This window comes from Aegilops tauschii, chromosome 3 (genome assembly GCF_002575655.3).
Source record: "Aegilops tauschii subsp. strangulata cultivar AL8/78 chromosome 3, Aet v6.0, whole genome shotgun sequence".
Lineage (NCBI taxonomy): Eukaryota > Viridiplantae > Streptophyta > Magnoliopsida > Poales > Poaceae > Aegilops > Aegilops tauschii.
The window spans coordinates 176,292,191-176,314,384 of NC_053037.3; the positions used below are offsets into that span (position 1 = coordinate 176,292,191).

General features: G+C 45.6%; 2 protein-coding genes across 3 annotated transcripts; both read right to left on the minus strand.

Annotated features, from left to right (window-relative positions):
• Positions 1-4,418: 4,418 nt before the first annotated feature.
• LOC120975684 (uncharacterized) lies at positions 4,419-5,956 on the minus strand. The gene is made up of 3 exons (XM_040402360.3): positions 5,873-5,956; positions 5,623-5,769; positions 4,419-5,148 (listed from the first exon to the last, which is right to left on the minus strand). Exons 1-3 carry the CDS (start codon positions 5,954-5,956, stop codon positions 4,693-4,695), a joined length of 687 nt encoding a protein of 228 aa, XP_040258294.3. The 3' UTR covers positions 4,419-4,692.
• A 4,106-nt stretch (positions 5,957-10,062) lies between these two features.
• LOC109750819 (uncharacterized) lies at positions 10,063-14,998 on the minus strand. Of its 2 annotated transcripts, none has more exons than XM_020309773.4 (6): positions 14,590-14,998; positions 13,651-13,773; positions 13,380-13,559; positions 12,949-13,047; positions 11,209-11,451; positions 10,063-10,663 (listed from the first exon to the last, which is right to left on the minus strand). In XM_020309773.4, exons 2-6 carry the CDS (start codon positions 13,723-13,725, stop codon positions 10,352-10,354), a joined length of 909 nt encoding a protein of 302 aa, XP_020165362.1. In that variant the 5' UTR covers positions 13,726-13,773; positions 14,590-14,998; the 3' UTR covers positions 10,063-10,351. The 2 variants fall into 2 exon arrangements, with proteins under 2 accessions (XP_020165362.1, XP_020165355.1); XM_020309766.4 differs by having other exon boundaries at positions 13,380-13,562; positions 14,590-14,972.
• Between the last annotated feature and the right edge of the window lie 7,196 nt (positions 14,999-22,194).

Here is a 22,194-nt window from a genome sequence, read left to right on the forward strand (position 1 = left end):
CACCAGCTCCAATGTTATTGAGCAGCAAATCCCTCTAGAAGAAATTGGAGAGCCCAAACGGTATCAGATAGATGAAGAAGGAGTGTTGTTCAGTGCACCAGATGTGCATGTAGCAGCAGCAAGTTCAGAAGCAGCAGAAGTGGAGCCAATGCCCATACAGTTTCAAACACAGCATAGCACCAATTTGGAGGAGCAAGTTGCTTTAGGTTATGTACAAGTGGAAGAAAATCATGTATACAATTCAGAGGAGCAAATGGAAATTGAAAAGGTTATGGAGGAGACAAGGAGGAAGGAAATTCAAATGTTTAGAAAGAATAAGAAAAATAAAGAGAAGGTCACTTCTGTGAAGAGAAAAGCTGCAGTGATGGATAATGAGGAGGACAATGATGATGATGATTTGGAAGAATATGGTGATATCCTTGCTAGGCTTGAGGAGATGAAAAGACAGAGGGAAGATCCACTCCTTCATTTTGAAGGGGACACAGATGTTGAGGAAATGTATGAGACAGAGGAGGAGGATGCACTATATGAGCCTGAAAGTGAAGAAGAGGAGGAAGAGGATGAAGAGGATGAAGAGAGTACTCTGGAGGAAGAGAGTAATCTGGAGCAGGAGCAAGATGGACAGAAGAAGAAAAAGAAGAAGAAACACAGAAAAGGCCCAACAAGCAGAGGACATGCAAGTGTAGAGGAGTTGTTAGAGGAGGACTGGATACCATCTTCTGATGAAGACAAGAAACAAATGGACTTGGGTGTGGAAGATGATGATGGTGCAGAGGCATTGGCATATGTTATGCCCAATGGCAGGAAAAGCAGAGCTAAAAAGATGAAGGAAAGGTTATGGTATGATGAGAAGAGAGCTCACCCAGCTGAGCAATTTGTGAAGCATCTTTGCTTCATTGATGTGTACCAGTTCAGGAATGCACTTCAAACAATGCACATTGCACAGAACAGGAACTATGAGTACCATAGAAATTGCAGTGACAGGGTTATAGCACAATGCATAGATGAGACATGCCCTTTTTATATAGCAGCTTCTCAGATTGCAAATGAGAAGACTTTTACCATAAGGAAGCAGTATGTGGTGCACACTTGTCCTTCTGTGTCTGAGAACACAAAAGTTACTGCTAAGTGGGTTGCAAAGTTTTGTGAGGAAGCAATCAGAAATGACCCATGCACAACAATCACTACTATAATTAACACTGCAAAGAGCAAGTATGGAGTGGAAATATCAACCCACATGGCATACAGGGCTAAGAAGGCAGCAAAGAATGTTGTGTTAGGAGATCAGAAGGCCCAGTACACCAGGATTAGGGATTATTTGCAGGCTGTGCTAGATACTAATCCAGGTTCAAGGTGTATAGTGACAACAAGACATTTGAGGGAGCATCCAAGCACAAACCCTAGGTTTCATGCATTATTCTATTGCCTAAATGGATGCAAAGAAGGGTTTCTCAGTGGCTGCAGACCATTCATAGGTAATTCCTTGGTATCTAATGTGTGTTTTCAAATAGTTTGCCTAATGTGTTAACTTGTTATAGGTCTGGATGGATGCTTCATAAAGCTCACTACTGGTCAACAGATCCTTGCTGCTACTGGAAGAGATGGGAACAATAATATATTTCCCATTGCATTTGGAATTGTTGATAAGGAGGACACAGATTCCTGGACTTGATTTCTGTATCAGCTGAAGGTAGCACTAGGTGGCCAATCTGGGAAGTTTGGCAACTACACAATAATTTCTGATAGGCAGAAGGTAATGAAATCCACTTGTGCTAGCTTTCATTTAGTTCTTTCTAGTAGTTAGTTGCATTTAGGTGTAGCTACTTTTTGTACACAATCAGTTAGTTCTTTGTAGTAGTTACACAATCATTTAGGTGTAGTCACTAAGTTAGCTTTACTTAAATTCACTCAGGGCCTACTTAAAGCCATAAACAGAGTCTTTCCCAATTGTCCACAAAGGTTTTGCCTCAGACACATTTACCAGAACTTTCAAAATGCTGGGTTTAGAGGGCCAGAATTAAAGATATACATGGATGAAGCAAGTTACTCATACACTGAACATGGTTATAATGTTGCAATGGATGAGTTGAAGAGAGAGTGTGAGGCAGCATGGGCTTGGCTTAGTAAAATCCCAAAGCACACTTGGGCCAGACATGCCATGGACACAAATTGCAAAACAGATTTAGTAGTTAACAACTTAAGTGAGGTTTTCAACAAGTGGGTTCTAGATGTCAGGGCTAAGCCAATAAGGACCATGGTTGATGGAATTAGAACAAAATTAATGGTCAAGTTTAATGCAAATAGAACCAAGACTCAGACTGTCAGATGGGAGATTTGTCCAACATATGCAGAGAAATTGGAGGAAGCAAAGAAGTGGTCTAGAAACTGCCAATCATTGATGGCTGGCCCCAACCTTTACCAAGTTACTAGTGAGGAAAGAACATATGCTGTCAACCTAGCACATAGGACTTGTGGTTGTAAGAAGTGGGATATGACAGCAGTTCCTTGCAATCATGCTGTTTCTGCTATACACAAGGCTAAGCTTCAGCCAGAGGACTTTGTTGATGATTTCTTCAAAAAACCTATGTACCTGGCAGCTTACAGTCCTATAATATATCCTGTACCTGGCCCTGACATGTGGCCAAGGACAGATAGTTTGGACATTGAGGCTCCTGTTTTCAAAGAACACAAGGGCAGAGCACAGACTAAGAGGAGAAAGGGCCAATTTGAGAAGCCAGCTCCCAAAGACACTTCAAGAATGGCCTCAATTACCTGCTCCAACTGTAAAAAGGTGGGCCATAGGTACACCAATTGCCATGATGCTCTAAAGCCTGCACTTGCTATGAGAAAGAACAAACATCAGGTAACCACTCTGCTATGAGAAAGACTAAATTTGTTGTTACTTTGTTGCTTACTAATATTAAACTACTTGTTTCATTGCAGCCAAGCACCAGCTCTTACCCACCTGATAGTAGAAGCACACCAGCTCCAGCAAGGACTGCAGCCTCTGCTGTTAGTCCAGCTCCAGCAAGGACTGCAGCCTCTGCTGCTAGTCCAGCTCCAGCAAGGACTGCAGCCTCTGCTGCTGCCACTGCTGGTGGATCATCGAGGAGGGCAACATCTGCTGCTAGTCCAGCTCCAGCAAGGAGGGCAACATCTGCTACTGCTCCAGCTAGGAGGCAGCCAGCTGCTCCAGCTGCTCCCAAGGGTAAGGCAACAGCCAGTAAATCTTCATCATCTGCTCCCAAGAGTAAGGCACCAGTTGCTCCCAAGGGTAAGGCACCAGCAACCAGATCTTCATCAGCTGCTGCCCAGGGACCAAGGTTAGCTTTCATGCCTCCAAGACCAAGTGATGGTTCCCAGAGAGTCAGGAAGCCCAGCAACAAAATGAAGGATTACTTGACTGCCTCTGGTGCAAAATGGTGATGATGGTGATTTGGTTGTGTTGATGTTGTATCAAACTATGGCATTTTGGTTGTGTTGTGAACTATGTTGTGTTGTTCTGCTACTCCAGTTATGCTACTCCAGTTATGCTACTCTGGAATTCTATTAGTCCTATGATGATCAATTTGTGTCAAACTATGGCATTCTAGTAGTACTGTTGATGCTGTGATACTCTTGATGTTGTGATAGTCATGATGCTGTGATATTCTTGATGCCTACTTGATGCCTCGGCGTCGATAAAAAGCCAAAAACCCTAACTTGGCCTACTTGATGCCTCGACGTCGATAAAAAGCCAAAAACAACCCTAATTGATCCTACTTGAAGCCTCGGCGTCGATAAAAAGCCCAAAACCCTAACTTGGCCTACTTGATGCCTCGGCGTCGACAAAAAGCCAAAAACCCTAACTTGGCCTACTTGATGCCTCGACATCGACAAAAAGCCAAAAACCCTAACTTGGCCTACTTGATGCCTCGACATCGACAAAAGCCAAAAACAACCCTAATTGACCCTACTGGAAGCCTCGGCGTCGATAAAAAGCCAAAAACAACCCTAATTGACCCTACTGGAAGCCTCGGCGTCGATAAAAAGCCAAAAAACCATCACTTGACCCTACTTGATGCCTCGGCGTCGATAAAAAGCCAAAAACCCTAACTTGGCCTACTTGATGCCTCGACATCGACAAAAAGCCAAAAACCCTAACTTGGCCTACTTGATGCCTCGACATCGACAAAAAGCCAAAAACAACCCTAATTGACCCTACTTGAAGCCTCGGTGTCGATAAAAAGCCAAAAACCCTAACTTGGCCTACTTGATGCCTCGGCGTCGACAAAAAGCCAAAAACCCTAACTTGGCCTACTTGATGCCTCGGCGTCGATAAAAGGCCAAAAACAACCCTAATTGACCCTACTTAACTCAGAATCATCAGTTGAACAGGAACATACTAAAGCAAAAATCATCAATTGCAAACAGATTACTTAAGATAACATTAACCAGCTCTAAATACCACCAAATTCAGCACTAGTTCAACTCCATACATAATCATAGTTTGACATTCAGCACTAGTTCAAATAGCACCACATTCAGCACTAGTTCAAATGCAAACATCTTTCTTAAGATTACATATCCATAGTTCAGGAGTACTCATAGTTAATAGAATTTAAACTACTATCATTACAACAAATGCCAAACCACACCCTGCAAAAGGTCAGCAAATGCCAAATGATATTGCCCATTCTTCTCTTGCACTGCTTATCCATTTATGATGGCCTTGATCCCCTCCAGCTTCACATTGCTCTCTTCAACTGTCTTCTTGAGCTCATCAATGTGGATCTGCAAATTCTTCTTCTCTTCAGCTAGCTTCAACTTCATGTTCCTAATGACAGTACCTTGAGCAGCTGCTATGTTCTTCAAAGTGTCATACTTCTCCTGCAACTTGGTTGTTTCAGCATCTTTCCTTTCTATCACTGCCCTCTGCTCCTGGGCATCCATAAGTGCATTGACATCTTCAACCAACTTCTCATAGCTGGCCTGGAGTTTCTTCTTCTCTTGTGTCAGGTCATGAACAGTAAATGAATGCATCAGACATTGCTCATTTCTGTCCATCTTACTCTGTTCATACATAGACCACAACTTGGACAGTGCATTCTCAAGGGTAGTGGGCCAAGATGGATCAATCCATTCTACTAGTCCACAGTTTTTACCTTCCTGAAAAAAGAGTATTAACAAAATGAATTACATAACAGTGGCTTGCTTACAATGATAGGCTAGATTATACTAAAATTCAGATCATGCTCTAAAGTAAACTACTACTAAGTAAACAATGTTGGTGTGCTAACCCATGAATATTCTGTCCTAAAATAAGCTAACATGGCAGAGTTAAAAATGACCTAACTAAACAATATTGCCAGATCCAAACTAAACAATGCTGGTGTGCTAACCCATGAATATTCTGTCCTAAAATAAGCTAACATGGCAGAGTTAAAAAATGACCTAACTAAACAATGTTGCCAGAACCAGACTAAACAATGCTGGCAGAGTAAACACTTAATGAATCCACTGTCCGAACTTCACATTATAATACAATGCCTGCTGGAGTGCCACATTACATGTCCATGGCAAACAAATGACAGATCTGTTAAGTTAATCAACAACTTCCAATTAGTTAAGTTGGAACCATACCTTCTCTGCACAACAAAGAAACCTCCTGCCAGTGTGAATCCCTTCGAAAGCAACGCGCCTTTCTGCTGCCTTCCCGTGTCCATGGCACAAAACATACATATCTGTCTCAGGGCCCTCGAAATCTGAGTCTTCGGTGCTAGCAGGAACCTGGAGTGCGAAGGAATGACGGAGATTTGGTCCAATGTTTGAAAAGAAGCTCATTCCAGAAATCCCCAAATATCAAACCCTAACCCTAACTCTGAGAACTGACCTTAATGGTGCCGTTGTCGGAATCTGAGCTCATGTACTGCCTGGTGTGCTCGCTGCTATCCGACCCATCACTCCACGACACCATGGCGCTGCGGCACGGCGGCGACGGGTGCGGTGACCAAGAAGAGAGCGAGCGCGAGAAGAGAGCGAGCGCGAGCAGAGAGCGAGCGAGCAGAGTGGAGAAGGAGTAACAGTTCGCTCTTTTGACTGCTAGAACCGAACGGCGCCATCTAACGGCTGTCGGGACGGCCTGGAGTGCCACGTACGCGAAAAACGGGCCCCACCTGTCATAAACTCACTTAACTCAGCCCGATCCGCCGATCAGTGGTTTTTGCAAAACAATTACGCAAGACGTGGTGCTTTCTGCAGAGAATCTGTATCCTAGTGTTTTTCGCAAACCAAGCCCTCAAAGTGGTGGTTTTATGCAATTTACTCCAGGATAAGGTGACCAAGTGTCACGACCAGCGTGTACCAGGGTATGGAGCAGCCGCACGACAACAACCAGAAACAATCTATCAATCCCAGTTGCTGCTGCTCCCGCCGGATGGCACCAAAAGCACAAGCATACGCCGAAGCTTGCGCACAGTAGCAACCTACGTGGCCGCGCGGCCGCCACGCACAGGCGCCTCAGCGGTCAGTAGCACCTCCCAAATCTAAATCCCGGCGACGCGAACGGATCCAATCTCTCTTGTCTTCTCCGGGGTCCGGACGTTCCACTTCCAGCCGGTTGCTGTTCCTTGAAAGGCAGCTCTAGGGATGGGTCGCCCATGTGCCACGCGAGCCGCGTCGGGAGTTGATTGCCGGAGTTGCTGAGAAATGCTGCGCCTCCATGCCCTGTGAGCGTCTACCTGGAACTCGCGGGAATGGTAGTTGTTCTTCGGACTTCGGACTTCGGCATTCCAATTCCAGTCGACGTGAATTAAATGGGGAATCTGTTCTAAAAGAATATGAATTAAATGGGGAATCTGGTGTTGCCTGAGACCGACAGGAGTATGTACATTTCTCGCATTGATGCCATCATCTCCAACGGCAACCCGCAAAAAACCTCCTGCATCCGTCCAAAACAGGGGCCATATACATTTTAAACCGCATTTTAACTATTAACTAATCGAACGAAATTCATTTAAACCGACCGATATTCATCAAAGTTTGGATAGAAAATAGCACAAATCATTCGCGCATAGCATGCAAATTAAGTCTAGTACAATAAGGTCTCAGATTCGACTAGATCCTGGATGTCCAACAAGTTTTTCAGGAACGGATCATGTCCTCTCACGCATACTTCCCCTTCAGCTTCATCCAGCAGCGTGTGCACGTAAATGGCCGTCCCGCTGACTTGTGGTACAGCACGACGGCACGTGCGGCTACATATAATGTGTAGACCAACATTGAGTGCATGAATCAATCAACAAGTTTAGCAAGAGGAAGTAAAACTTACTATCTCCTCCATGCCCGCGTGCAATGACCACCTTACCTGAAGCTAACTAATCAAGTTGCAATACTTGATGACACTAACCTGGATAGCGTGCCAGCGATACGACAACGACCTCACGTTGCGTGGTCGCATGATGTACATGTCGTAGGGCACAATGTGCTTTCCTGCGTGAAATTTTTCATGCACTTGCTCCCAAAAGGGCGGCCCTCTGGTCCTGCCTATGAAATCCGCGGATACGGCCAGCCACGCATCACAGAACAACTCATCCTCCATGGTCGAGTAGCTCACCATCCTTCGTACTCTGAAAAACGACATAGCATTTGAAAATAAGCTCAATGACATTTGACCGAACACCTGCCGGGCGTGGTGTCCGCCATGGAGGTCGTCGACATGGGGCGGAGTGTACCTGGGTACAAACGGCTCCAAGGCTGAAAGCTCCGTTGGAACGGCGAGTGGGCGCGTCGGTGCTGGTTGCGGACGTCCGGCAATGCCTCTGTGACGACTGGAAACGAACAGCGGCGGCGGCGAAGGTGGAGGGTGCGGATGCAAAGCAAGGGGAAGAACGGCGGAGTGGAAGGAAATGAGACCGGGAGGGGGATTGGGTGGGCCAGGGGTATCAGAGTCCTACGTTTCCGGTGTCCGGACTCCCGCAAACCTCCCACACTTTTGTCTCCAATTTGCGAGAGAAATCGTGTCTGGACCGCCCCGCGGACCGATACAGGTCGGCATTGGATGGCTTCCGCGGTTCGGACGGTTGCGGGAGGTTTACGAGTCCGCCTTGAAGATGCCCTTAAAGGAATGTTTAGCTTTAGGACAACCTAGCATTGATGAGACTAAGGAACCGCTTCGTTCCCTACTACTAGTGGGGTAGGCGATATTGAAGGCCTAAAGTCATGTTCCCTCCCTCCACCGGTGAGGCTGTGGATTCCCGCCTTCTCCGTGTGGCACTCTGGCGAAGGGAGGGGACGTTAATTTCATGTTGTATCTAGGATTAGGGTTAGGTTTTGTGGACATGGATGTGGTTGATGATGGAGGCATCTATGATCAATCTCCGGGGTCTCAGTCCTCCTTTACCAGGCTACCTGAGGTTAGTTTTGCATTTTCGCCGTTGTTGTTTAATGCACATGGATTTTTCATCGTTGTTGAATGCTTTGTTGTTTTCTTTCTGCCTGCGCACGATTTATATGGTTTCGCCCGTGGGCTGTCTTAACGATTTTCTTTAACGTCTCTTTGTATGTTGTTGAAATTAGCAGGGCGTTACTACAGTCGTGAGGACTCCCTATGCAATCATATTGGATTTAATGCTCGAAGCCTGGCGTTACTATAGTCGTGAGGACTCCCTATGCAATCATATTGGATTTAATGCTCAAAGCCCTAGGGGTTCCTCGTTATGAAGAGAAAGTGTACGCTAATGAAAAAATCCCCGTCATTGTTACCTTCAGTAACTCCATGTTGTTGTTTGAAGGTGCCCTCATTTCCTAGGTATATCGGTCCCTTTTTTCGGGAGTTTTGCTTCTCGTGAAAGCAATATTGTGGTTTTTCTTTTTGAGTAGAAGCACAATTATGCTTCCCGTGAAATCAAATATGTACTATTCCTAGAAGATTTGTCTCTTGTGGAAGCACATGTTGTGCTTCTTGTGGAAACAAATTTGTGCTTCCATGAGAAACACAACCATGCTACTCGAGAAAGCACAAATGTGTTCACAAAAATGAAAATCATTTTTTCCCTTCAAAACCTAAGAAAAAACAGCGAAAAACATAAAAGCCGAACACCACCACCACCCCCCCCCCCCCCCCACCACCTCTAAAAAATCATCTAAAACTCAAAAACGTGTGCAGAAAAAAAAAGTAGAAAAAGAGCACCCAACATGCGATGGTGGCTGGATGCACCATTTGGCGCGCTCCCAGACGACAAAAGTAACCCTTGGGGAGCTAACTTGTGGTTTCTTTCATTTTGAGTTGAAGGCTAACCTCTTTTTTAACTTGGGCTAACCTTTGGTTAGCTGCTCTGCATTTCCCGCCCGTAATCTCTTTTGCCGACCCAAAGGAACGCCCTCTTAATTTTGTTAACATTGTTTGCAGATAAGTCAAGCTTGGGCTAAATGGGTTAATCTCACTGAAAACTCAATGGCCTCAGCCCACTGGGTATGTGACTTTTCAGAGTCCATCTGATGAGAAAATGCATCTAAAATATCCACCCACCCCTAAAAAAAGAAATCTAAAATATCCACGCATGTTTTTTTAGGTACTTCCCTCCCTTTATTAGCTTTTGATAACTGTTACATCATTCAACAAGAGAGGGACAATATCTGGCGGGGCATCATCCACCCAGAGAGAAGAATGTGCTTTCATAGCGCATTTGCTAATCTATTACAATGATCAAAATAAGTTTGAGGGAACTCGCAAGCCAGATTGTAGAAATCAACAAAAATAGCTGCCACTACAAATATCCACGCGTGTTAAGATGGCCTACCGGTCAATTTAAGATGATCGTGCTGGGCAACCCGTTCCTACACCAGGCGTCAAGCCTGGTAAGCTATCTCAAAAATCAACAACCCGTTCCTACACTTTGGAAGAAGCCGCCCAGATAGCCTGGTTCATGAAAATACTACTCCCTCCGATACCAATTAATTAATTGACCGCAGCGACATCAATTAATTCAGAGTAGCTAATTTCCATACTTGTCATCAGAGTCCCACAAAGTAACAGCCATCAAACATAAATCAGAACAACACTCAAATAGTAAAGTGCATCGGTTAGTCAGCTCATGGTAGCTGAATATCAAATTATTTCGTATAGAAGCGCCTGCAACAGGACAGCCCTGGTAAGATTTCTCATTTATGTTACTTGCTAGATGTCAATGCATCACACGTTCTGGCCCAAGCTTCTCTTCCTGATCTTCTATGATACCACGGACAGAGAATATTCTAAGTCTTGGACCCGAAAATGTGACCGACAAAAGGATAAACACTGGCGCAAAAGGTCTAGCTAGATGATTGTGTATATTCTTACTGCACATATTTTAAATAGAGCAACTATTAGCAGTTATGTGGCGCAGGCCTTCTTCGTTGCGCCGTGCTCTCCATCTCCGTGCTTCGGGGAATCTGTTCCGCTGTAGAAGGAAGCCTCGCTTGAGGCGTCAGAGCCCGCATCATTAGATTGCATCTTCTTGTCATCCTCTTTCATTTGTTCCGCGTAGCTGCTGTATTCAAAGGTGGCTAGATTCCTTCCTCCGAATGCTGAGTCGAGCTTGTCCATGTCGAAGACCTCCGCCATTATCTTCTGGCTCTCCTTATCGTTGGAGTACACAAACTTCACCTTCTTGCTAGTCTCATGGTCCAAGAATGGCTTCACTATCTGCCATTGGTTTTTGTAAGTTAGGCAGTTTGATCTTACAACAAATATAGTAGCTCAATAAAGACTAACAATTACCAGTGCGGTTGTTCTTTTTTACCTGGAATAACCACTGCAATCTATCTAAGAGAAAATGAGACCGACAAATCTGACTCAGTAATGATATTTCCAACGTGCCCATGTTTGGGTTTATAGGTGCTTCCAGAGTTTGGGTTTTGTATCAGGGAACATAGCACACCACAATGGATTTTTTAACGGTTGATTCATGCTAAAACAGATATACGCTAAAACAGATATATTAGAGGAGACCGCCAAATATCAGGAAGCAATACAGCTAACACAAATTAGAAAAGACAAATTTGTATTTCTCAAAAAAAAAAAGACAAATTGGTGGGATAGCTAAAGAGCTGTGATCTGACTAGAGAATTAGCAATACAGCAAAGAATTGTCGAATACTGGCACAATAGCACCTTTTTTTCTTGAATGTGGAAAACAAAAGGCAGAAATGCTGTTCACAGAGTAATGATTGAGGTTGTGCAACTGCTCACCTTATAGAAAGACTCAAATAATCTAGGAGGATTGTAAAGGATTGCAAGTCCCAATCTCTCGGGATAACAGTCTTGCAAGACACTCACGGTCTCCCGGGTCACCTTCAGCGGTGTGCTTCCCATGGTCCAGCCCTGGAAGTCTATCATCCACACCATCTTCTCCTGATCATCCGTCAGATTCATAATCGCTTTCTCCAGAGAGTAAACAAGATACTTAATTTGTTCCTTCCCCGAGGTAGTGTTCTGTTATATTTCAACATTAAGCAAGCACAGTTAGAACAAACGAAGCTACAGTACTTCACATTTGAACCACAGACTTATGTAGTCCAGACTCCAGACTTCCAGAGTGATGTAGGTTGAGAGTCAACACAAAACTAGAAAACGAACATACAGAGGCATCCCCATAATTTACACAATAAAGTAAATAGGCATAAAACAAAAACAAAAAAGGTAAACAAAAATTGCTTCCCAAGATTCATGCATATTGCGAAGAAAGAAAACATGTATGATTCACAAACAAACGTGAGACTATCTTTGTATCTCCTAAAAATGATCGAGTATTTGAGTATGAATTTTGAACTTCTTAAAGGTTGATAGATCAATCTGGAGCTCATACCAGCAGGGTTAACAACTTAACATGATAGCTCCACAAGAGCAACTCTAGCAGATCCTGTATAAATCGGTACTGCAAAATAGTTTTAGGGTTCCCCCTAAAACGATTTTGCGGGAACTCGAAGGTCCCGGAAGAACAGACCCGCTATAGTCCGTACTGCAAATTTAAAAACTAGTTCGCGCTACAAATTTCACAACACAACCGGAGTTCATACATAGCTTAAAACATAGATCAAACTACAAATTAAACCTAGGGAAGGCCGGCTCAGTCGTCAAGGCCGAGGTAGAACTTCTCTGCCGACTTGCGGCAAGCGTGGGCGTAGGCGTGGTCCTTTGTGGCAGCAAGCCTGTCGGCGGTGCCTTCTTCTCCGGCCGCCACCGCGCGCTCCGCGGTGAGGAGCTCCGCATCCGCCTCCTGGCACCTCATGGTGTGCGGGAAAAGCACCTCGTGGAGCTCGTTGAAACCGGCCCACGCGCTCCACCCGCTGCTGCGGGAGAGGTGGTCGCGTTCGCGCGCCTGCTTGGAACACCACAGCTTGACGGTGGACCGGCTGGAGCTGCCAGCCTCCGCCTGTGCCAGGCGAGCTTGCGTGGCGGCATCCCGACATGGACGCCACGCGCGCGAGCACCACCGACCATGGATCCGCGAGAAAGGAAAGAAACACGCGGCTAATTGCTCACCGGAGAAAGGAAAGGAGACGACAAAGGCGGCAGAGCTTATCCAGGACGCGAACCCTAAAAAGCCCCCGACCCCGTACACAAAGAGCAGACAGGCAGATTTGCGGGCCGCCTGTAAAAAAAATTATGTGCTGGTGGACTTTCAGCGGGCGTGTTCGGGCCGAAAAATGCGAAAAACTGTAAAACCGCCGGAATTATACAGGCCGGCGAGGATATAGTGGATCTGCTAGAGTTGCTCTAATTGTGGTTCGCAGTTGCTATGTCACTTTCACACTATTACTATTTATTCAGATCAAGCAACTCCAATATGATTCCAAAGATTATTATGCGAGAGGTATATGCATATGAATATATATAATCATGTTTCTTTATGCAAATACCAAATATACATCTTAAGAATTTTATGATGAAATTATTTCCAGATATTTGCGCTGCAGTGAATGAGCTAACCTCTAAACCTGGCCTCAGAACAAGAACAGTTCTTCCAAGTGTGTCCTTGTAGTCAGCCCTATATATCTTTCCAGTCTCTGCTTCATGTGCAATTTCTTCCTGGATATTGAAAGGATGAAAAGCTTATATTACCTTGAAAACCAGGAAATACAAGTAACTTCTGAAGTATCAAGAACAATCTTCTTTTGCACTATAATGTTTTCAGCCAACAGTTCATTAATACCCATATCATTCAATCAGCACAGTGGTGTGTTACTGTCACTGACAAAGCTTATTCCTCCTACACTAAGCTTACTCTGCATGCTTCTCGAGTACAACCTGCTCTTCCAACTTCTCGTCGATGTCTTAATTACACTGCTCTTTTGTTTTGCCAATAAACGCATGAATCTACAATCGAACATGAACATAAGAATTGGTTAAACCAGACGTACCCAGGAAATCATTTCTGGCTTGTATGCTGCCCGCCACTTCACAGCTGATTTCAGCATTTTACTCGATTTCTGCACATTCCAGTTTCTAGCTCGAAGGAATCTCAGTATCGAGGCATCCGAAAGGAAACCCTGTATTGCTAGTGACGAGGGTTCTTCAAGTTGCTTTCGTACCTCATTTATCTGCTTGGTAAATAGAACAGCCAAATGGCCTTAAGATTAAGTACTTCAGTTGAGACAAATAGAGCTCTAAAGTTGAAGAGTGGCATCTTACTTTCTCTTGCTGTTCTTCCAAGGTCAAGGTTTTCTCCGTTGTACCACCATTGCTTGACTTCCATAGAAATGACATTTTGCCAACTAAAGGGGGACGACTCTATCAGATATGTAACTGAAACACCTGCAAAAAATATTATCGCACGGATGAATGCGCATAAATTATCTCCATCTTCGTATGGGAAGAAAAACTGGCGAAGGAACAGAATGACAACTCAGTAAGCCAGTGTGATGGAAGGAGTGTGACATAACTAAAAATTCAGGTAACAACGTAGTACAAAACTAACAAAATTTGGTTTGTAGCTAGAACAAAAAAAAACTAAGAAATTCATAATAAAAAAACGCACAGCTCCAAGAGCCGCTGAAAAAAGAGAGGAAATTAACAGGATGAGCCACAAACCATGGGAACCTCTGAAATGGGAGGAACCTCTTTTTTTTGCGAAAGGAAATGGGAGGAGAGGAACCTATAAGCACAAGGCACTAATTCCACTGTAGCGTCGGTTATAATACTGGTGCCTGATGGAACACCTTACGATCAAGACGCGATAACGCTGTGGAATATTTATATACGCTTCAGCTGTCCCTTTCTCCCCGTAGAACTGGATCTACTGATGCCACACACAGCTGTCGGTGGGCTGAAGAACAAACAGGTCGAGATCAAGTCCAGGCTAAAAACTACCTGCGGTTCCTACCTTCCAGGAGCGTAACCAGCGAAAAAATCGGTAGAATTCCAGGAGGAGCAGATCGAAATCTACCAAATTTCCTCACATCCAATCGTCCAAAACAACACCAGACAAGCGCCGACGAGGGATCTAGAACCCCAGAAATCTACAATCGAACCGGCCTCTATAAAAAACCAAAGAGCACACAGCAACAGTTCACGCGTCTGCCTGAACCATTCAAACAGGAGGAACCGGGATGGCAGGCGGCGGCCACGCACCTCGGGAATCGGGATCCCGCTTCTCGGCGCCGGCGAGGACGGGCGACACCACACGCCGAGATCGGTCGCCAGGCACCGCAAGTTCTCGGAAGGATCCCCCGTGAGGAGCAGCCGTGGAGGAAATGTGGAGCAGCTGAGAGGGCCGAGCGGTAGTGGCCTAGTGGGGTAGCCGGAGGAGGGATAAAGCGGGGCGGTGGAGGGGAGGGAGAAGAGTCCTTCGCGGCGTACGCGTGGCGTGCGAGACCGGGCGGGCGGAGGGGCGGAAAGTCGCCTCGCCACCGTGCGGTAGGAGCACCAGCCAGGCGTTGGCGCGTCAGCCGTCAGGTGTCTGCCGCAGCGGCCGTGGAGGCGCCGCGCGTCGGTTTCACTAGGAGGTGCTCGGCAGGGGATGCTCCTCCAGATTTTTCTTATAGCGAAGGAAGGATTTGCAAGGTATAAAAGTCCAAAAAAGAAAGTCAAATAATATTTCTCTTTTCTTTAACACACTGCATACTCGGATGCTCACATACGCACATATACTCATCCTATGAAAGCATGCTCGCACACCTATCCTATAAGGATTCGCTTGATGTTTCTTTCGCAAAGTATCTGTAATATGCCTATCATCTGAAAAAGAAGCATTAAAGAGAGGGATTTTAAAGACCCGTGTAATATTTCTTTTCAAGGATACATTAAAGAGAGAGATCAATATCATAGAAGAAAAGTCAAGCGACTCATACAATGCATTTTGGCATGCACAACACCACGATTACAACAACAAAATAACTCGCCTAGTCAAACCCCAAGCCAGGTATGGTGAGGAGGCAAGACTCGGAGCTCAAAACCACATGGCCCCTTTGGTAAGCAACTTAAAAACAAACAAGACTCGAAGCTTAAAAACTGCATCACGACCAAAACAGAATACCTTGAAAGCACGCCTTGACTTCAGCCAGGCTGGGTCAACGCGTCATCCATCCTTAGCGCTTAGAAGTCGACGAGTGAACAGTAGAAATCAGTCAGACTCGGAGAAGATGTCATCCAAGAGATACTAACAACGGAGTAATTGCACCGTGAAAATCTATAACCATAGACACATTGCCCAAATCCTTCTCGTAGATACCAATGCGACCACCACCTCCGGCTTCAACCCTGGTAGCTACCATGGGCACCCAGGCATCACCTTCAAGGTGGGGACGGCACTGCTGTTGGAAATATGCCCTAGAGGCAATAATAAATGATTATTATTATATTTCTTTGTTCATGGTAATTGTCTATTGTTCATGCTATAATTGTATTGTCCGGAAATCGTAATACATGTGTGAATACATAGACCACAACGTGTCCCTAGTAAGCCTCTAGTTGACTAGCTCGTTGATCAACAGATAGTCATGGTTTCCTGACTATGGACATTGGATGTCATTGATAACGGGATCACATCATTAGGAGAATGATGTGATGGACAAGACCCAATCCTAAGCATAGCATAAAAGATCGTGTAGTTTCGTTTGCTAGAGCTTTTCCAATGTCAAGTATCTTTTCCTTAGACCATGAGATCGTGCAACTCCCGGATACCGTAGGAGTGCTTTGGGTGTGCCAAACGTCACAACGTAACTGGGTGACTATAAAGGTGCACTACGGGTATCTCCGAAAGTGTCTGTTGGGTTGGCACGGATCGAGACTGGGATTTGTCACTCCGTGTGACGGAGAGGTATCTCTGGGCCCACTCGGTAATGCATCATCATAATGAGCTCAATGTGACTAAGGCGTTAGTCACGTGATCATGCATTGCGGTACGAGTAAAGAGACTTGCCGGTAACGAGATTGAACAAGGTATTGGGATACCGATGATCGAATCTCGGGCAAGTAACATACCGATTGACAAAGGGAATTGCATACGGGATTGATTGAATCCTCGACACCGTGGTTCATCCGATGAGATCATCGTGGAACATGTGGGAGCCAACATGGGTATCCAGATCCCGCTGTTGGTTATTGACCGGAGAGGCGTCTCGGTCATGTCTGCATGTCTCCCGAACCCGTAGGGTCTACACACTTAAGGTTCGGTGACGCTAGGGTTGTAGAGATATGTGTATGCGGAAACCCGAAAGTTGTTCGGAGTCCCGGATGAGATCCCGGACGTCACAAGAGGTTCCGGAATGGTCCGGAGGTGAAGAATTATATATAGGAAGTCAAGTTTCGGCCACCGGGAAAGTTTCGGGGGTTACCGGTATTGTACCGGGACCACCGGAAGGGTCCCGGGGGTCCACCGGGTGGGGCCACCTATCCCGGAGGGCCCCGTGGGCTGAAAGTGGAAGGGAACCAACCCTTAGTGGGCTGGGGCGCCCCCCTTGGGCCTCCCCCCATGCGCCTAGGGTTGGGAACCCTAGGGTGGGGGGGGGCTTCCCCCTTGCCTTGGGGGGCAAGGCAACCCCTTCCCCCCCTTTGGCCGCCGCCCCCCACCCTAGATGGGATCTGGCCGGCGCCCCCCTCCCAGGGGGCCTATATAAAGGGGGGGAGGGAGGGCAGCAACCTACAGCCTTGGGCGCCTCCCTCCTCCCCTGTTACACCTCTCCGTCTCGTAGAAGCTCGGAGAAGCCCTGCCGAGACCCGCTACATCCACCACCACGCCGTCGTGTTGCTGGATCTCCATCAACCTCTCCTTCCCCCTTGCTGGATCAAGAAGGAGGAGACGTCGCTGCACCGTACGTGTGTTGAACGCGGAGGTGCCGTCCGTTCGGCACTCGGTCATCGGTGATTTGGATCACGGCGAGTACGACTCCGTCATCCACGTTCATTGGAACGCTTCCGCTCGCGATCTACAAGGGTATGTAGATGCACTCCTTTCCCCTCGTTGCTAGTAGACTCCATAGATGCATCTTGGTGAACGTAGGAAAATTTTAAAATTATGCTACGATTCCCAACAGTGGCATCATGAGCCAGGCCTATGCGTAGTTACTATGCACGAGTAGAACACAAAGCAGTTGTGGGCGTTGAGTTTGCCAATTCTTCTTGCCACTACTAGTCTTTTCTTGTTTCGGCGGTATTGTAGGATGAAGCAGCCCAGACCGACCTTACACGTACACTTACGTGAGACAGGTTCCACCGACTGACATGCACTAGATGCATAAGGTGGCTAGCGGGTGTCTGTCTCTCCTACTTTAGTCGGAACGGATTCGATGAAAAGGGTCCTTATGAAGGGTAAATAGAAATTGGCAAATCACGTTGTGGTCATACGTAGGTAAGAAACGTTCTTGCTAGAAACCTACAAACCACGTAAAAACTTGCAACAACAATTAGAGGACGTCTAACTTGTTTTTGCAGCAAGTGCTATGTGATGTGATATGGCCAGAAGATGTGATGAATGATATATGTGATGTATGAGATTGATCATATTCTTGTAACAGGAATCACGACTTGCATGTCGATGAGTATGACAACCGGCAGGAGCCATAGGAGTTGTCTTTATTATTTTGCATGACCTGCGTGTCATTGAATAACGCCATGTAAATTACTTTACTTTGTTGCTAAACGCGTTAGCCATAGAAGTAGAAGTAATCGTTGGCGTGACTACTTCATGAAGACACAATGATGGAGATCATGGTGTCATGCCGGTGACGAAGATGATCATGGTGCCCCGAAGATGGAGATCAAAGGAGCATAATGATATTGGCCATATCATGTCACTATTTGATTGCATGTGATGTTTATCATGTTTTTGCATCTTATTTGCTTAGAACGACGGTAGCAAGTAGGATGATCCCTTATAATAATTTCAAGAAAGTGTTCACCCTAACTGTGCACCGTTGCGAAGGTTCGTTGTTTCGAAGCACCACGTGATGATCGGGTGTGATAGATTCTAACGTTCGAATACAACGGGTGTTGACGAGCCTAGCATGTACAGACATGGCCTCAGAACACACGCAATACACTTAGGTTGACTTGACGAGCCTAGCATGTACAGACATGGCCTCGGAACACGGAGGACCGAAAGGTCGAGCATGAGTCGTATAGAAGATACGATCAACATGGAGATGTTCACCGATCTTGACTAGTCCGTCTCACGTGATGATCGGACACGGCCTAGTTAAACTCGGATCATGTTTCACTTAGATGACGAGAGGGATGTCTATCTGAGTGGGAGTTCATTAAATAATTTGATTAGATGAACTCAATTATCATGAACTTAGTCTAAAATCTTTACACTATGTCTTGTAGATCAAATGGCCAACGTTGTCCTCAATTTCAATGCGTTCCTAGAGAAAACCAAGCTGAAAGATGATGGCAGCAATTATACGGACTGGGTCCGGAACCTGAGGCTCATCCTCATAGTAGCCAAGAAAGATTATGTCTTAGAAGCACCGCTAGGTGATGCACCAATCCCACAGAACCAAGACGTTATGAACGCTTGGCAATCACGTGCTGATGATTACTCCCTCGTTCAGTGCGGCATGCTTTACAGCTTAGAACCGGGTCTCCAAAAGCGTTTTGAGAAACATGGAGCATATGAGATGTTCGAGGAGCTGAAACTGGTTTTTCAAGCTCATGCCCGGGTCGAGAGATATGATGTCTCCGACAAGTTCTTCAGCTGTAAAATGGAGGAGAACAGTTCTGTTAGTGAGCACATACTCAGAATGTCTGGGTTGCACAACCGCTTGACTCAGCTAGGAGTTAATCTCCCGGATGACGCGGTCATTGACAGTATCCTTCAGTCGCTTCCACCAAGCTTCAAGAGCTTTGTGATGAACTACAATATGCAGGGGATGGAAAAGACCATTCCTGAGGTATATTCGATGCTGAAATCAGCGGAGGTGGAAATCAGAAAAGAACATCAAGTGTTGATGGTGAATAAAACCACTAAGTTCAAGAAGGGCAAGGGTAAGAAGAACTTCAAGAAGGACGGCAAGGGAGTTGCCGCGCCCGGTAAACCAGTTACTGGGAAGGAGTCAAAGAATGGACCCAAGCCCGAGACTGAGTGCTTTTATTGCAAGGGAAGTGGTCACTGGAAGCGGAACTGCCCCAAATACTTAGCGGACAAGAAGAAGGCCGGCAACACCAAAGGTATATGTGATATACATGTAATTGATGTGTACCTTACCAGTACTCGTAGTAGCTCCTGGGTATTTGATACCGGTGCGGTTGCTCATATTTGTAACTCAAAACAGGAACTACGGAATAAACGGATACTGGCGAAGGACGAGGTGACGATGCGCGTCGGGAATGGTTCCAAGGTCGATGTGATCGCCGTCGGCACGCTACCTCTGCATCTACCCACGGGATTAATTTTAAACCTCAATAATTGTTATTTAGTGCCAACTTTGAGCATGAACATTGTATCTGGATCTCGTTTAATTCGAGATGGCTACTCATTTAAATCCGAGAATAATGGTTGTTCTATTTATTTGAGAGATATGTTTTATGGTCATGCCCCACTGGTCAATGGTTTATTTTTGATGAATCTCGAACGTGATGTTACACATGTTCATAGTGTGAATACCAAAAGATGTAAAGTTGATAACGATAGTCCCACATACTTGTGGCACTGCCGCCTTAGTCACATTGGTGTCAAGCGCATGAAGAAGCTCCATGCAGATGGACTTTTGGAGTCTCTTGATTACGAATCATTTGACACGTGCGAACCATGCCTCATGGGTAAGATGACCAAGACTCCGTTCTCCGGAACAATGGAGCGAGCAACCAACTTATTGGAAATCATACATACCGATGTGTGTGGTCCAATGAGTGTTGAGGCTCGCGGAGGATATCGTTATGTTCTCACTCTCACTGATGATTTAAGTAGATATGGGTATGTCTACCTAATGAAACACAAGTCTGAAACCTTTGAAAGGTTCAAGGAATTTCAGAGTGAAGTTGAGAATCAACGTGACAGGAAAATAAAATTCTTACGATCAGATCGTGGTGGAGAATATTTAAGTCACGAATTTGGTACACACTTAAGGAAATGTGGAATAGTTTCACAACTCACGCCGCCTGGAACACCTCAGAGAAATGGTGTGTCCGAACGTCGTAATCGCACTCTATTGGATATGGTGCGATCTTTGATGTCTCTTACCGATTTACTGCTCTCATTTTGGGGCTATGCTTTAGAGACTGCCGCATTCACTTTAAATAGGGCTCCGTCGAAATCCGTTGAGACGACACCGTATGAATTATGGTTTGGGAAGAAACCTAAGCTATCGTTTCTAAAAGTTTGGGGATGCGATGCTTATGTCAAGAAACTTCAACCTGAAAAGCTCGAACCCAAGTCGGAAAAATGCGTCTTCATAGGATACTCTAAGGAAACTATTGGGTATACCTTCTACCTCAGATCCGAAGGCAAGATCTCCGTTGCCAAGAATGGGTCCTTTCTGGAGAAGGAGTTTCTCTCGAAAGAATTGAGTGGGAGGAAAGTGGAACTTGATGAGGTGATAGTCACCCCTTCCGAACCGGAAAGTAGCGCAGCGCGGGAAAATGTTTCTGTGGGGCCTACACCGACTGGGGAGGAAGTTAATGATGATGATCATGAAGCTTCAGATCAAGTTACTGAACTTCGTAGGTCCACAAGGACACGTTCCGCACCAGAGTGGTACGGCAACCCTGTCCTGGAAATCATGTTGTTAGACAACGGTGAACCTTCGAACTATGAAGAAGCGATGGCGGGCCCGGATTCCGACAAATGGCTAGAAGCCATGAAATCCGAGATAGGATCCATGTATGAAAACGAAGTATGGACTTTGACGGACTTGCCCGATGATCGGCGAGCCATAGAAAACAAATGGATCTTTAAGAAGAAGACGGACGCGGATGGTAATGTGACCATCTACAAAGCTCGACTTGTCGCTAAGGGTTATCGACAAGTTCAAGGGGTTGACTACGATGAGACTTTCTCACCCGTAGCGAAGCTGAAGTCCGTCCGAATCATGTTAGCAATTGCCGCATACTATGATTATGAGATATGGCAGATGGACGTCAAAACGGCATTCCTTAACGGCTTCCTTAAGGAAGAGTTGTATATGATGCAGCCGGAAGGTTTTGTCGATCCTAAGAATGCTAACAAAGTATGCAAGCTCCAGCGCTCAATCTATGGGCTGGTGCAAGCATCTCGGAGTTGGAACATTCGCTTTGATGAGATGATCAAAGCGTTTGGGTTTACACAGACTTATGGAGAAGCCTGTGTTTACAAGAAAGTGAGTGGGAGCTCTGTAGCATTTCTCTTATTATATGTGGATGACATATTATTGATGGGAAATGATATAGAATTCTTGGAAAGTATAAAGGCCTATTTGAATAAGTGTTTTTCAATGAAGGACCTTGGAGAAGCTGCTTATATATTAGGCATCAAGATCTATAGAGATAGATCAAGACGCCTCATTGGTCTTTCACAGAGTACATACCTTGACAAAATATTGAAGAAGTTCAGTATGGAACAGTCCAAGAAGGGGTTCTTGCCTGTATTGCAAGGTGTGCAATTGAGCACGGCTCAATGCCCGACCACGGCAGAAGATATAGAAAAGATGAGTGTCATCCCCTATGCCTCAGCCATAGGGTCTATTATGTATGCCATGCTGTGTACCAGACCTGATGTAAACCTTGCCGTAAGTTTGGTTGGAAGGTACCAAAGTAATCCCG